Genomic DNA, 16733 nt, shown 5'->3' with positions numbered 1-16733 from the left:
CATTTGGAGATCAAGGCAGTGTCATGAAGGAAAATCAGTTCATATGTTAGATTAAGTCCTTTTAGGAACAACAAAAAAATTTCCACTTGATTTAAAATTATTATTAAAACTGCTATCTTCAGTTATTTTACCTCAAATAAAGATGGTGAGACTTTTGCTTTTATGCTTTAAAAGCCACATATTTTAGCGCAAAAGGTCTCAGCTACACAACTGGAGAGCAAGAAGTAGGAACAGCCTCAATTTTTGCAGACGCTTCACTGCAGACATACTAATATGGGAAAAAAATCAAAGTGTGTCCCAAATTATCCACCAGATGGTGCTGAAATAATAAACTATGGCCCATCATCTCCTTTCTGATAGCAAAATAAACCTTCTCAGCCATGTCACACTAGGATACCACATGGGTCATTGGGCTGGGTTGGGGGGAACACGAACAGCAAACCCGAAACCAAAACACTGTGTACTCAACATATGATGAGGACAGACATCCCACAGCCTGCTGCTGCTTCGTTCCCATGCTAGGACATGATGGGGCCCTCTGTGCCCTCCAGCTTTAGGCTGCAATTCTGCACTAAAGCTGTGCCGCCTGGAAGTGCATGTCAGCAGCAAAGTCTCTCCATATCAATATTCCTCGTTTCACAGTTTCTTTAACAAGAGGCAGACATGGCATTTTACCACCATGTTTTGGGACAAAGAGTACGGAACTGAGCCTTCACCTATTCCTAGTGTCCCTACTTGCTCCCATGAAACCAGTAATACTACCAGTAAGACTCCAGAAATAATACCAGAGGAATTGCTTATCAGTTCTTGGCCAGGTCTTAGTTTGGTTAGGACTGTAGTCTAGCTGAAAGTCTGCTTATTTTTCACATTTTATTATTCAGGTAGTTTCCAGATTGGTGACACTGCAAACTAAGCCATGATTTAAATCAAATTGTCTGTGTGAGAGAGAGAGAAACAGAGAAAATGCATGTGTGGACAACACAGATATTGTCATTGTTTGGGTGCTATTCTGTTTTAATGACTTGTCCAAAATGGCACCAGCTCCAGTACCCATTCTGGTACTGCAAAAATCAGTGGATACTGGTGGAAAAAAATCCTGCACAAACACGTCTCCATGCAGTCAGGGCACTACTTTATTTACTGCACTCAATTTTATATCCTATATGTCAATTTTATTTTTTTTTTAATTTAGTCAGTAAGCTGCCTCTTACATCATAAACTGAAAGCACAGTCTTCAAAGGGGATGCATTATTAATGCAAGCCATACTAGGAATAGGTGTATGATGGCTACTTGTCTAGTTTATTGCTTCTCGAAGGAAGGAAGGAAGGAAGGAAGGAAGGAAGGAAGGAAGGAAGGAAGGAAGGAAGGAAGGAAGGAAGGAAGGAAGGAAGGAAGGAAGGAAGGAAGGAAGGAAGGAAGGAAGGAAGGAAGGAAGGAAGGAAGGAAGGAAAAGACAATGCTTACTTCTAACTATGAGAGTCTCACTGCACTGCCACCATACGCAGGACAAGAGCTTGGCAACCCTAGTGATGCAGGTCAAATCCCAGGGACTCAATTCCTCAAAGCAAAACCCAGCAATTAAAATGATCACCAAATGTGATTCTGGCTACTCCATTCACATACCTGCTGCTGGGCTGTTCCCTGTGACTGCACCTTTCAAACCCTGCTCAGGGTAGCCTGGCTTTAACAACACTGTCACGCAAAACAAACTGAGAGGTTTTTTGACGAGTCATTTTCCCTTGTTTGGTTACAAATCAATATAAAAATACAAATGTATTTTTACAATTGAAAAAAATATATTCCTTCCACTTTCTCCTGCATTGAGTGTCTGCTCTGTTCTTGGTTTCAGTACAAAGCCATGGCAGGTTAAACTCAGTTTGTTTTTTTTTCTTTTTTATTTGTATTTAATTTTCAAAATGGCCTTGGCTCTGGTAACACCATGGTAATGGGACACTAACCCCACAGGCTTCTTTCTTTATGGTTTTTAATAGCAATTTTCTTCCTTTATAAATTACTGGATTTTGTATGTTTGGCTGAGAAGAAATGGTTTCAGTTCACATACTCCTAGAGATAAAATACTGGAAGAGCATTGCCAAAACTAATCTGAACACCATACAGAGGTATATACAACTGTCATACAACAGCATGGCTTCATGAAAGACAGGTCCTGCCTGACCAACGTCACCTCCTTCTATGACCAGGTGATCCGACTAGTGAATGAGGGAAAGGCTGTGGATGTTGTCTACCTGGACTGGAGCAAAGCCTTTGATACTGTCTCCCACAGCATCCTCCTAGAGAAGCTGGCGCCTCACGGCTTGGATGGGTGTACTCTTCACTGGGTAAAAAACTGACTGGATGGGTGGGCCTAAAGAGGTGTGGTGAATGGAGTTATATATAGTTGGCAGCCAGTCACAAGTGGTGTTCCCCAGGGCTCAGTTTTGGGGCCAGTCTTGTTTTTTATGTTTATCAATGATCTGGATGACGTGATCGAGTGCACCCCCAGGAATTTTGCAGACGACACCAAGTTCAGTGGGAATGTTGATCTGATTGGAGGGTAGGAAGGCTCTGCAGAGGGATCTGGACAGGCTGGATCGATGGGCTGAGGTCAACTGTATGAGGTTCAACAAGGCCAAGTACTGGGTCCTGCACTTGGGTCACAACAACTCCATGCGATGCTACGGGCTTGGGGAAGAGTGGCTGGAAAACTGCCCAGAGGAAAAGGACCTGGGGCTGTTGATCTACATCTGCCTGAACATGATCCAGCAGTGTGCCCAGGTGGCCAAAATGGCCAACAGCATCCTGGCTGGTATTAGCAATAGTGTGGCCAGCAGGAGCAAGGCAGTGACCATGCCCCTGTACTGGTCACTGATGAGATTGTTCCTTGAATACTGTGTTCAGTTTTGAGCCCCTCAGTACAAGAAAGACATTGCAATACTGGAGCGTGTCCAAAGAACAGCAACGAAGCTGGTGAAGGGTCTAGAGCACAAGTTTTCTGAGGAGCTGTTGAGGGAGCTGAGGTTGTTTAGTGTGGAGAAGAGGAGGCTGAGGGGAGACCTCATCGCTCTCTCCAACTACCTGAAAGGAGGTTGTAGTGAGGTGGGTGTTGGTCTCCTCTCCCAAGCAGCAGGTGATAGGACAGAAAGAAATGGCCTCAAGTTGCACCAGGTGAGGATTAGATTGGATATTAGGAAGAATTTCTTCACTGAAAACGTTATTAAGCACTGGGACAGGCTGCCCAGAGAAGTGGTTGAGTGACCGTCCCTGGAGGTATTTAAAAGATGTGTGGATGTGGTTTTTAAGGGACGTGGTTTGGTGGTGGACTTGGCAGTGTTAGGATAATGGTTGGACTTGATGATCTTAAGGGTCTTTTCCAACCTAAACATTTCTATGATTCTATGACTTAAGCACTTACACTGGAGTGATGGCCAATGCTGCACCTATATTCCACCAATAATGTACAAGATCTCAACATTTATTTGTTGCAAATTCACTGTCTTTATCATCAAATTATGCACAGATGGATAGAAAACCATCATCTCAGGATGGTAATGCAAAATGTTTTCATCATGTACAGTAAAACCAAATTTTTTATAACACCCCAGAGAAATAGCTGTTCTAGCTGTTGTGTTTCACCTATCTGTTGCTATGCTGTTCCCAGCAGCTTTCAGAGAACAGTCAGAGCAGTCTGGCTTTATTAATATTGCCCTGAAAAAACAAGCTAATAAGTTTTTTGGGAGAACAAGAATTGAGCAGGAATTAGAAAATACAGATAAATTAATGCTGACATTTTCTGATATGTGCCAAGCCAATGTGGATTTTCCCAGACTCATAGAAAAGTCCAAAGGAGACTCTAGATCTTGTTGTCTGACCTCCTATAACCTTACAGCTTCTAAATCTAGTAGAGCTGAGCCCAATAACTTATGTTTCTCTTTAATCAAATTTATATGAAATCAGGTTGCTTGCAAAGTATCCAAGTCATGACTTAATTTTACAAATTTGCCATTTCAAATATCTTTCACCCATGGCTGACAAATATTAGCCCACCATTCATAAGTGGAACGTCAATGGACTTCCTATTTGGTTTGGCTCCCCGTTCTCTCTGTTAATTGTTATTTTGTCGTTCTTCGCTATGGCTGTCTCTGCTGCTTATAAACCAAGCAAATAAAATCTAGTAAATGTCTGATTATAAAGCGTTTCCTCAGTGATCAGCTGACGCTTGCATTTCTTCTTGGCATCCTTGATGACTTCTCTGTGTCTGACTTGAAATAAACATGGCTGAAGCAAGTTCAAGGGAGTAGTTCAGTCACTTCTGTGTCCAAATCACTTTTTTTCTCCAATGAGCCTCCCTACATATTTAGGAATTCTTATTTGAAAAGAGATAGTTGTACAACCTGCCAAAGTACCTTTTGTCCTGTCAGCATCAAAGCTGTAATTACAACTTATCCCCAAATAACGTTTTTCTGCATACTCTGATACTCAGGGCTAGGCTCACTTAATGATGTTAAAGCAATCCAGCTGGTGACTTGTTAAAAGCGACAGAAACGTATTGTAAGTGCCTAATCAAAATTACGTTAAATTGTTGGTGGAAGAAAAACATTCAACAAACTTTCTGATGGCACCAAATTCCCTTTCTTCCCACTCTGATATGTGACTGGGTGGTTGCAGTGCACATGAAAACTGGACTTGAAAAATGTATGGGCAGATTCTGTTTAAGTAAATACCTGCAGCTCCGTGCAAAGCTGAGATAACGTCTCTTCCACAGATAGCTCCTCTAGGGAAAAACACAAAGAAAAAGATCAGGTTTGAGAACAGTAAATGTGAAATGTTTATGTTCTGCTGTTTATTCTTGTTAGAAATAGACCATATGATAGTCTTACTCTCACAAACAATTTTCTGTTTGAAACCACAACCCACCTGGTACTGGTGCAGGTGTAGGTACAATTTCTGCTTGTGCAACCTGCACCACTAAATGTGTAGAAGTTCTGGAATGTTGTTGTCAGGAAAAAGACATCAGAATTTGGATTTTCATTGTCTACCCTCGCTTTTACTAGAGGTTTGCTTAATAGCCTTTGGTATTTATGGCCAACTCCAGAACCGAACACAAAGTCTGAGAAAATGGTGTGCAAGAAATGGTTCTCCCTATTGTGCTACACAGGACTGTGCAAGTGATACAAGATGTCTGACTAGTGAAAAATTGGGCATCTCCATAGTGCCTTGTGGAGCGTGAAGTACCTCTCCACTCCTACAGCAAGCAGCAGTGCTTTGATGTAGTCCTGAGAGAATCCAGCACAGGGACACTCCACTTTAAATGCACCACAGACTGTAAGGCAAAGGAGGACGTAAATCAACTCTCCAACTTTGGCAGCTTGATTTTGCAATGCGGAACTTTCTAATAGCATCCATAAAGAAACAAAACAGAACAACCAGCAGGCCAATATCCTCCTCAGTCCCCAAATGACTCTACTTAAATAGTACTAAGGAATGGGGAAGGACAGACTGAGATGTGTAGGACCTTGAAAAGACCCATCCTCAGCTTGTAAAATTTGGGAAACAATCATTCCCACTTTTAATGTCCAAACTAGGCTATTATTTTTTTTCATATACTACCCAAGGAGCTAGAAAGAAAGAGTTAAGAAAGTCTTCAGAGATTTATAGTGTTCGATTTATCTTAATTATCTTTAGAAACCTATGACAAGATTAATCTGATCAATATAGATGTTTACAACTGAATGAGTCATTTACATTCTCCCCCTGGTCAGTAGAGAAAAAAGAGCAAGTACAAGGTGTAGTTCATGCTATTCCAAGGAACGCACTACTTGTCATATAACATGTTTTATTGTGCTAAATGGGCCTGTTTCTCCCCAGTGATTGTGAGAAGACAGATATAAAAATTTGCTTTATATTCATCATACTGGGTGAATCTTACACGCCAAGATTTTGCTGCATTTTGCAACAGGCGTCAGAAGATTAGCCTTAAAACTAAACCTTCAATATTTTCAGACTGTGAATAAAATGATGCAAATTACACTCTGCTCAAGAAGCTAAAAAGGGTATTTGCATTTAGCAAATTTGCATGCGTTACAACAAGTACATTTGCAAATTAAGTGCCTTCTTCAGTACCTGTATTCATTTGAAAACCAAGCTAATTTTATTTAGAAAGCCAGCATGTGCTCTGGGGTAGTGCTCGAGTTGTTGTCAACAAACCATATATAACTCTACCATCTCCCAACCTATAAGCCTGTCCAGGTGAGACACAAATCTATTATAGGTGCCTGATAATCAAGATGCCTGAAGCATGAGTTTCGTTGCATGTTGCATTCTGCCTGAGAGCTCTTAAGTTGCAAATAAAAATGCTGTGATTTTTTTTTCTCACAGCTGGATTGAATAACAGTGTGTGGTCTTCCCACCCTATGAGATTTAGGCTGTCTTGAAGGGAAATATATGTTGGGGAACAAGACACGAAGTGGAAAATAGGAACTATCAAGCCCATAAGCCTGTAAAGCATGATGTAATATGCTTGATAGTTCTTGTATACAAGCATTATACACTGAAACTGGAAAATGTTTTTTTTCTCCCTTTTTAAATCTGCTGACCAATGCAATCGACTCTTCTAGTATAATTATCTCTGCAACATAACAGACTGATAAGTTCAAAACCTGTATACAGAAATACAAAGACACAAAAACACAGATGTGAAATCATGAGCCACATTCCTTGAATTCAAAGAAACAGGTGGGAGAGCAGGAATTAGTCAGGGATGTGCCTCATTTTCACAGAAGCTCATGCTGTCATTACAAACATGACTAAATACAAATTACAGAGCTCCATCCCACAAATCCAGCCAGCCAGCACTTGCATATTGGACCTAACAGGCCTGGCCGGCCAAAAAGGTATTCTGCCAAAACCAGAAAATCTATTACACAATTGAATTAGGAAGAAAAGCAGAATAATGTTAAAAAGCAAGTTGTAATTATGTAATTGGCAGGAAAAAAAATACATTGCAAATTATATGTTTCAAAACACTCATATCACCTTTCAGATTTTTCTTTTCAGTTTTAAAAAAGATGTTTGCTCAAGAGAAAAGAAAAATGCCAGAGTCTTCCCCAGATTTCATGTCAATTCAGGACTGGAAGTTCAAGTCTTCAAAAAGCAACCGAGGCCAAAAATCACCAAAAGGCAAGTGTTTTGAGAAATCTATCAAAACTTATTAACCCTTGACACATCGGACCACATCCTAGAAGAGGATTTGCATAAGCTGAGAAGGCAGTGATCTCTAACAGTGTGCCAAAATCAACACTAATCAGAAAAAAGGGACTAAATCCTCTAAAATCTCTGAACAGTCCAAGAATTTTGGTACTAAAATGTGTATTGAAAATGCAGCACTGTAAAATATTGATTGATTTTAAACATCTGTTCACTTACCCAACTTCAGCTGTGGTAAATCAGGAATCTCCTTCATTATGAGGGTGTAGTACATGTGAAGTCCACTTTGAGCACTCAGGAGCAGAAGACAGAGGTCCTTATGCCATTTGTATGCATGCTGCATGCAGTTTTCAGATGGGACATAAAAGCTGCCCTGCGTAACAAAAGTATCAAGAAAATAAAATACCAAGATTAAAATTCATGGTAGCCATTTGTGCTAGAGGTTTCCACAGAAATCCGGTTGTGGGCATCCTTTCATTTCTAGTCAAGCAGTTGACACCAAAGAGAGATTTTAACCATCCCTACCTCCTAGCCACCTACATAGCTAGATGTGTAATCATAATAGTATCTCATTCTACATGTAGATTTTGCCCAAACTGTACCAAAACTATTAGTCCCAGCAATGCTGTTACATGTACAGAGACCTTCAGTCTAAAGAGTCCAACAGAGAAGTCCATCTCTGCCCTTCACACATGTCCCACTGTGTAGTCAATGTCTGCCCACAACATAGAGCTGTGCCAAACACACACTCTCCGCTACAGGAGAAGGGGTGAAAGGACTATAAAGATGGCTACACTCACTTTCCTTTTTCTTCATATCCTCTTATACCCATCTGCAAAGGTTGTAGCTTGACAGTATCATGGTATGCTTTTTTATGCATACTAGTGAAAAAAAAATGCAGATGGCTTTGCTATCCTTTCAACAGACATAAGCCACTCTGTACTCCAGGGTCAATGTCTGGGCTAGCACATCTCTTGTGGGAGGAGATGTAATTGGACAGATCATAGCATGTTTATTACAAAAATTTACCAATCAACACATTTATACTTAGATAATAAGCTGAGTTTACGTTAGGGAGCCATAAATGAAAGGTTTTCACTTCTCCAAAATGACCACTTGTATAAATTACTCATATTTGAAATTTGCATTGCTCAGACTTAAAATACAACTATTTAATAAACTGTGGTTTTGTGTCCAGGATTTCATGGAGAGTTGCAAGGAGTAGTACGACAACTATCAGTAACTGCTCATATTTCTGAGGTTTCTGTATGGATTTTATAATTTTTATCCAACAATGCAGTAGAAAGATGTGTGAGCATTTGCAGCCAATGATTATATCTGATTGTTGTTCCCCCAAACAGGAGTGAGTTATCTGTATTGCAGGAGAAGAAAGTGTTATGAAAACAGAGAAGTGAGAAAGCCACCCAGGTGCTCTGTCCTTGAACTCTATGAAACATCAAGTAAATTGAGAATACATCTAGATCTGCTTTTTACAGCATATGGACTGCACAAAGGCACCAGGATGGTGCCTCATTGCATGGCTATGGAGAAACGTGAACAATTTGCAGACTGGGCCACTACTTATCACTGACGGGGTAAAAATACATCCTGCATCCCAACTAGGTACTGATTGCCTTTTCAGACACTGACAGTCCCAATAGCTATGCATCTCCAGGAGCAACAGTGAAGACTCACCAACCACACACCAATGCATCTCCCATTTTCCTCCCTTTGGCTTCCCTAAACCCAGTATTTCATGCCTCTTAGCTTGAGCTGCGATGTTTCCTTCAGCTTTCTCATGCAAAGCTTCAAGATGTTAACTAGCATTCTGTGTTAGACAAAATGAGGACTTGCTCATCTTGACCCACAGAGAAATGGCTGATGATAATTGATGGAGTTGTTTGTTCCTGGAAGGTTTCAAAACCTCCAGCCTCAGCATGGATCTATTTCACTCCCACCATGGAATACAGAAAAAGGAAGCATAAAGAAGTGGTGCTGGAAACAATAGAAAATTGGAAGTGGATTCAAATACAATGTCATGAAAAAATGTCTTCTTTTATAATCCATTGCTGTTTTTTTTCAGGCAAAAATTACTCTGGTGTTTAAATACTACACTGACAAGCAGAAGAAAAAATATGAGATAATTTTATAGTTCATATCAATAGTATAACATGGTATTGTTGTGCAATACTACACTTTTATAGGTCTAGTTGCAGCCTTTCTTGACATAGATTATTGTTAAAAACTAAAAATAAAAAGTAATAGCAAAACACAACTGCAGGTGGGCTCAGAAAATGTGTGAATTAAATATGTTGAAAATTTTTATCAATTAGCTCTGTTTTCAATTCTTTAGTGTTTGCCTGCTCTTCTTACAGTGCTTTTTCAAATTTGACCTCAGCTGAATTAATAACAATCCTTAGAGACCAGATAGTTCAACTTGCTGAATCACAGGGTTTAGGAGAGTATATTTTGCAAAGATTTACACAGTAGCAAAACATAAAATAGGCAAAGAATCATTATAAAAAAATAAAACCGGCTCATTGAGTGTTGTATGTTAGCAGCATAACTTGGCCATTACTGTAGAAATTTAGAATAATTTAGGCTGGAAGGGACTTCTGGAGATCATCTAGTCCAACTGTCTGCTTAAAACACGTCTAATCAGATCACCGTAAATTATGGGTGATATACATTTGTGCACAGAGGGCTGAAAACATTGCTCCCAGATCTCCTTCCTCTTCGTGTCTCAGCTCTCTGGGAGGAATATCTGTGACAAAGAAAGCTGCTATGCTTTGAGAATACCGTTGCAATGCACATTCTTAATTCGAGGCAATGCCAAACAGGCACAGGCCAGGCTGTGCCGCACACGAGTAAGAGGTCATATCATTAAGCTGAAGCATTTTGATGAAGCTGTATTAAATGGCAACTGACTTTGAAACTCTGTTGTTTAATGGGAACATCCATCCTAATTTGAAAAATCATCTTGTCAAAGTGGAAAGTGAGCCTGATAGAAAAAAGATGCCAAGCTCCAAATCACAGGTCCTTCAGTGACTTAAAGACATTACTGCTCTCACAGGACTGCTTCTTCTGAAAGTTGTCACGCACATACAGGATTCAGAGCAGGACGTAACAGCGATTATTAAACCCACCTCAGGGACAGTTTAAGCTAATGTGAACTAAGGTCTGTGTATCCTCATCTGCAGGGACCCCAGCAGGGCAGGCATCTGTCAGATGATGCCATTATAAACTGCTGCAGCTAAATCAGCTTATCCGTCACTGTTCAGTAAGCTGAGAAATGTCAAGCAATATCTTCCTTTGGGATGGCCTGAAGATTGCAAACCTTCCACACTTGTTATTTTAATTGCATTTTCTTCTGTGCATTTATTTAGGTGGTCCCCTATTTCCTACGTTATAGCTTGAAACAAGGATTCAGATTACAATACTAACAAATCTGGTTCAGTAACAAACATGGTACATGCTATTCTAAGGAAAAACACTGCTGTAAACCTAGCAGTAAGGAAAAACAGTGGCTATAACCCATTAAACACCTACAAAGTGCTCAGCTTTCTAGGTTTCTTGAATCAGGAGGACAGATATCAGTTTATTTCTGATTAAGACAAAACTATTAAAACAAAAGTTCACACCGAAGCTGAAAATCCCAGCTTGCACAAAGCGTGATGGCTGCCCTGGGCTTGTAATATCCATTGTAAAAGTACATGATAGATTCTGTGTAAAGATTCTCATGACCTTTTGAGTTAATTCCTTTGGACTACTATTATTTTAATCTCATTAGTTTGTAAGTAGACAGATTTTTCTATGATAGTTGAAAAATGCATCTGCACTGATTTCCTTTTCCAAGACCCTCTCTGTATGTAACCATAGACAGTATCTCTGGTTTCTGCCCATTTCTACTTATGAAAATTTTGGGAGCAAATTAATGCCCGACATATCTTCACTTCAAGACTTACCACTTAAAGGTACTCTGATAGCAAAGATGGATAACAGATGCTTACAGTAGTGACACCAGAGAAGACTTCCACTGCGTTAATGTCATCAGAGGCAAAATAGATCAAGAAAGCCAAGATATGATGGAAGAGGAGGTAGTCAGAAAAACAATGCAAACAACCACAAATAATGCTGATAATTACAGACTCTGCAGTGATTTGCTTTAAGAACTGGGTTTTTTTTCCTGTGATATTTGAAAGAACATCAGCTGTATTGATCCTAGATGAAAAAAAAAAAGTCGTCCCATCAGCTGCCAAATGAGATTATCTTCCAGCACCTATTTGATAAACTCAGCAATGAGATTCATTTCTACATTGAGCAACTTCTGGTAGGGAGGTAATAGGCATATTACCAAAACCTACAAATAGCAACCTCAAGAGAAGGAAAAGCTTTACTACCTTTGAAGACTGAACCAGTCCTATAACTGATAAATTTGAAAAGCTGGAGACAGGGATGTTGATAAGGTTGCATGTTGTCTAATCTCATATAGAGAATGTTATTTTGTTGTGCTCCCTAAACTAGAAGTGAGGCATCAAACTGAACGTACTATACTGAACGTAGAATCATAGAATCATTAAGGTTGGAAAGGACCCTTAAGATCATCAAGTCCAACCATTATCCTAACACTGCCAAGTCCACCACCAAACCACGTCCCTTAAAAACCACATTCACACATCTTTTAAATACCTCCAGGGACGGTCACTCAACCACTTCTCTGGGCAGCCTGTCCCAGTGCTTAATAACGTTTTCAGTGAAGAAATTCTTCCTAATATCCAATCTAATCCTCACCTGGTGCAACTTGAGGCCATTTCTTTCTGTCCTATCACCTGCTGCTTGGGAGAGGAGACCAACACCCACCTCACTACAACCTCCTTTCAGGTAGTTGGAGAGAGCGATGAGGTCTCCCCTCAGCCTCCTCTTCTCCACACTAAACAACCTCAGCTCCCTCAACAGCTCCTCAGAAAACTTGTGCTCTAGACCCTTCACCAGCTTCGTTGCTGTTCTTTGGACACGCTCCAGTATTGCAATGTCTTTCTTGTACTGAGGGGCCCAAAACTGAACACAGTATTCAAGGAACAATCTCATCAGTGACCAGTACAGGGGCACGATCACCTCCCTGCTCCTGCTGGTCACGCTATTCCTGACACAAGCCAGGATGCTGTTGGCCTTTTTGGCCACCTGGGCATACTGCCGGCTCATGTTCAGGCAGATGTAGATCAACAGCCCCAGGTCCTTTTCCTCTGGGCAGTTTTCCAGCCACTCTTCCCCAAGCCCGTAGCATCGCATGGAGTTGTTGTGACCCAAGTGCAGGACCCAGTACTTGGCCTTGTTGAACCTCATACAGTTGACCTCAGCCCATCGATCCAGCCTGTCCAGATCCCTCTGCAGAGCCTTCCTACCCTCCAATCAGATCAACACTCCCATCTAATCTAGTGAGGGTGCACTCGATCCCCTCATCCAGATTATTGATAAGGATCTAAAACAGCACTGGCCCCATTACTAATCCCTGGGGAACACCACTTGTTACTGGCCACTAACTGTATTTAACTCCATTCACCAGAACTCTTTGGGCCTGGCCATCCAGCCAGTTTTCTACCCAGCGAAGAGTACGCCCACTGAAACCATGAGCAGCCAGTTGCTCCAGGAGAACGATGTGGGAAATAGTGTCAAAGAATTTACTAAAGTCTAGGTAAATGTAAGAGAACAACCTCCCCCTTGGAAAGAACAGTTATTGTGTATGTTTAATTATCATGAATCTAGACTCCTTTAATATTTAACCTAAGCTTAGGGATGGCATATCTTGGTCACCTGCAATTATCCATTTAATCAAGGATCAGCATTCCTTTTAGAAGAAAATTATGGAAAGTTGGCAAGAGAAAATAGCCTTAAATTATCCTTGTGTAACACACAACCGTATATGGGTAAAAAGGGTTAGGGTACTTCATCTGCAAAGACCACCAAGACCCTGAAGAGAGCAAGGCATGTGCAGAACAATCTGATGCAGAGCCAAGAGGAGTGACTTAACACTATTATGCAACCTATGTAGATTAGAATTAATATGTATTAGATAAGTAGAATATGTATGGAATTATTGTATACATATAATGAAGTAGCTGGCTTTGGTGTGCTTGATTTGTGGAAAACCACTGAGCACCCAGGCTTGTGCAACCCTGAAATAAATTAGCAGTGTCTCTCCTGAATGTTTGATTATTGAATCATTGCACACTGGGTGATGAATCCGCTTTTTGGACATCATAAACAACATCTGCAGCCTTTCCCTCATCCACTAAGGGGGCTATCTTGTCATAGAAGGAGATCAGGTTTCTCAGGCAGGACCTGCCTTTCATGAAGCCACGGTGACTGGGCCTGATCCCCTGCTTGTCCTGCATGTGCTGTGTGATGGCACTCAAGATAATCTGCTCCATAACCTTCCCTGGCACCAAGGTCAGACTGACAGGCCTGTAGTTCCCTGGATCCTCCTTCCAGCCCTTCTTGTATATGAGCGTCACATTTGCTATCCTCCAGTCAACTGGGACCTCCCTGGTTAGCCAGGACTGCTGATAAAGGATGGAGAGTGGCTTAGTGAGCACTTCCACCAGCTCACTCAGTACCCTTGGGCGGATCCCATCCGGCCCCATAGACTTGTGTGTGTCTAAGTGGTGTAGCAGCTTCATTCTTCTCCCCTCTCTTCCAGTTCAAGGGGCTGCATACCCCGAAAACAACTGGTCTGTTAAAGACTGAGGCAAAGAAGGCATAAAGTACCTCAGCCTTTTCCTCATCCTTTGTTGCTAGTTTCCTCCCACATCCAATAAAGGATGGAGATTCTCCTTAGCGCTCCTTTTGTTGTGAATGTATTTAGAGAAACATTTGTTACTGCCTTTCACAGTAGTAGCCAATTAAGTTCTAGTTGGGGTTTTGCCTTTCTAATTTTCTCCCTGCATAGCCTCATAACATTCTTGTAATCCTCCTGAGTTGCCTACCCCTTCTTCCAAAGGTCATAAACCTCCCTTTTACTCCTGAGTTCCAGCCAAAGCTCTCTGTTCAGCCAGGCTGGTCGTCTTTGCCACTAGCTCATCCTATGGCACATGGGGATGACCTGATCCTGCACCTTTAAGACTTCCTTCTTGAAGAATGTCCAGCCTTCCTGGACTCCTTTGCCCTTCAGGCCTGCCTCCCAGGGGACTCTGTCAGGCAGTGTCCTGACAGGCCAAAGTCTGCCCTCTGGAAGTCCCAGGCAGCAGTTCTGCTGACCCCCCTCCTTACTTCTCCAAGAATCGAAAACTCTATCAATTTCATGATATCTGTGCGCAGGAGGGCCTCCAGCAATCACATCACCACAGTCCTTCTCTGTTCGCAAAGGACAGGTCCAGCAGGGCACCTCCCCTGGTCGGCTCGCTTACCAGCTGTGTCAGGAAGTTATCTCCCACACACTCCAGGAACCTCCTAGACTGTTTCCTCTCTGCTGTGTTGTATTTCCAGCAGACATCTGGTAAGTTGAAGTCCTCCATGAGAACAAGGGCTAGTGATTGTGAGACTTCTCCCAGCTGCTTATAGGCTATTTCATCTGTCTCTTCATCCTGGCTGGGTGGTCTGTAACAGACTCCCACCATACCTGCGTTGTTGGCCTTCCCCAGATTCTTACCCATAAATACTCGACCCTTTCACAGAATCACAGAACCACAGAATGGCAGGGGTTGGATGGGACCTCTGGAGATTATCTTGTCCACCCCCTAAAAGGGGTTTCATCACCACTGTCAAGCTCTAGACAGTCAAAACACTCCCTAACATATAGGGCTACCCCACTGCCTCTCCTTCCTTGCCTTTTCCTTCTGAAGGGTTTATAGCCAGCCATTGCAGCACTCCATTTGTGTGAGTGGTTCCACCACGTTTCTGTGACTGCAACTATATCATAGTTTTCCAGCTACACAATGTCTTCCAACTCCTCCTGTTTGTTGCCCATGCTGCGTGCACCAGTGTAGATGCGCTCCAGCTGGGCTATTAATCCTGCCACCTTATTTGGGGGACAAAGCCCTAATTCCTATGTGATCATCCTTACGCTCCCCCAGTTCAGGAAACCCTACTGCACAGTGTGCTAGAGCACTCTACAGCCGATCGTGCTTTCACCAGAGCTGCTCACCTCAGCGACTGAATAAAGGTAAAATACTTCATAGTTCCTTGGTTCTCAGTGGCAACATACAGACATTAATTTTCCTGACATGTGAGCACATAAGTGTATACATTACATCAAAAAGGATATATCCCTTAAGGTATGTTTGCAGGGTGTCATGAAGAATCATGTACACATAGCCTTAATCTCTCTGTTTGTCAGTTTAATGAGGATGACATAAAGCGATGACATAAAGAAAAACCTAGTTAAATGCTAGATAAAAACAACTGCCTAGTGTTTTGGAAATGTAAAGGCTTCAGTTCAATTTTATCATGCTCTGCAAAGCTAGACTTCAACACTGGACTGTCACTGCCCCTTGTCCCTCTGTCCTCTAAGATGTTCTTCTTCTAGATCCACCCAGCCAAGTAAAACAGCCTATAAAATCAACAACCCCAAACAAACTAAACATTCTTAACAATATCCCTGCTGAATATATTTATATAAATCAGCCTTTTAAATGAATATATTTCCCGTGTAATGCTCTTTTCAGTCAACAGATTTCTTCTGTAATTAGAGTGTATTACTTTATAAATGTACTTTTCCTTTATAACAAGAGAAAAGAAAATTACTTGAGAAAAGCAAACACTGTAATTAAATAAGGTTCATTCTAATTCATTATTCAAATCCAGAGGCCAATTTGTGAATATCCACTTCCAGCATAATAAATCCATCCAATATCAAAAGGCACCAATTGGATTTTATGCTTTGTAATATACAGTAAGTTGCTTGTTTTTGTTTTGTATTAAATAATTTCACAAACTATGTTAACTATGTGTAACGTTCAACAGCACTAACAGTTGGTAAATTAGACCCTTTATGTTTAACCTAATTTGAAACAGCATTTCACAATTCAGATTCAAATTCAAATTGCTTGTCGAGAATTTTAAGATACTAAAAAGCCATTCCAGACTAAATAGACAAGTGTTGCAGCCTCCAACACTATTTCATTAGCAGGCAGAACTAGCCTACCTTGACTACTCTGGCAAAGATGTGGAGAACTGCTTGAAACAGAGGAATAAATCTTAGCATCCCAGGATGAATGCAGTTTCTGAGAGCACAGTGTCTGCCCATTTGTCTGCATGCCCACACTGGTCACATAATACATAAATATTATTCTAGCTTCAAACCCGCTGAGCAAAGAGATTCTTCATCTCTACTTTGGAGACTGTTTTCGAAGGTGGGAGATTTCTGTTATTTGGTGGTTGGAAGGGAAATTATAGTTATGGCTTGAGCTAATATACTAGTGTTTACACCTCATAATTTTTTTTTTAAGAAAGAGGTTTAAAAGACAATAATTTATGGTAATTAGGGATATGACTGAAGCATACAAGCAGAAGAATACTCTTTCACCTGTGTAGG

At 41.1% G+C, this 16733-nt stretch overlaps 1 protein-coding gene across 1 annotated transcript in view; it reads right to left on the bottom strand.

The window, feature by feature from the left end:
• FAM135B (family with sequence similarity 135 member B) overlaps positions 1 to 16733 on the bottom strand; it is a 149847-nt gene that overhangs the window by 22594 nt on the left and 110520 nt on the right. The window contains 2 exon segments of the mRNA XM_064442042.1: positions 4723 to 4772; positions 7424 to 7577. Coding sequence (XP_064298112.1) covers positions 4723 to 4772; positions 7424 to 7577 — 204 coding nt within the window.

Source organism: Phalacrocorax carbo, chromosome 2 (genome assembly GCF_963921805.1).
Source record: "Phalacrocorax carbo chromosome 2, bPhaCar2.1, whole genome shotgun sequence".
Classification (NCBI taxonomy): Eukaryota; Metazoa; Chordata; class Aves; order Suliformes; family Phalacrocoracidae; genus Phalacrocorax; species Phalacrocorax carbo.
Note: the sequence above shows the minus strand (reverse complement) of the source record. Positions and strands in the feature narration are given on the sequence as shown.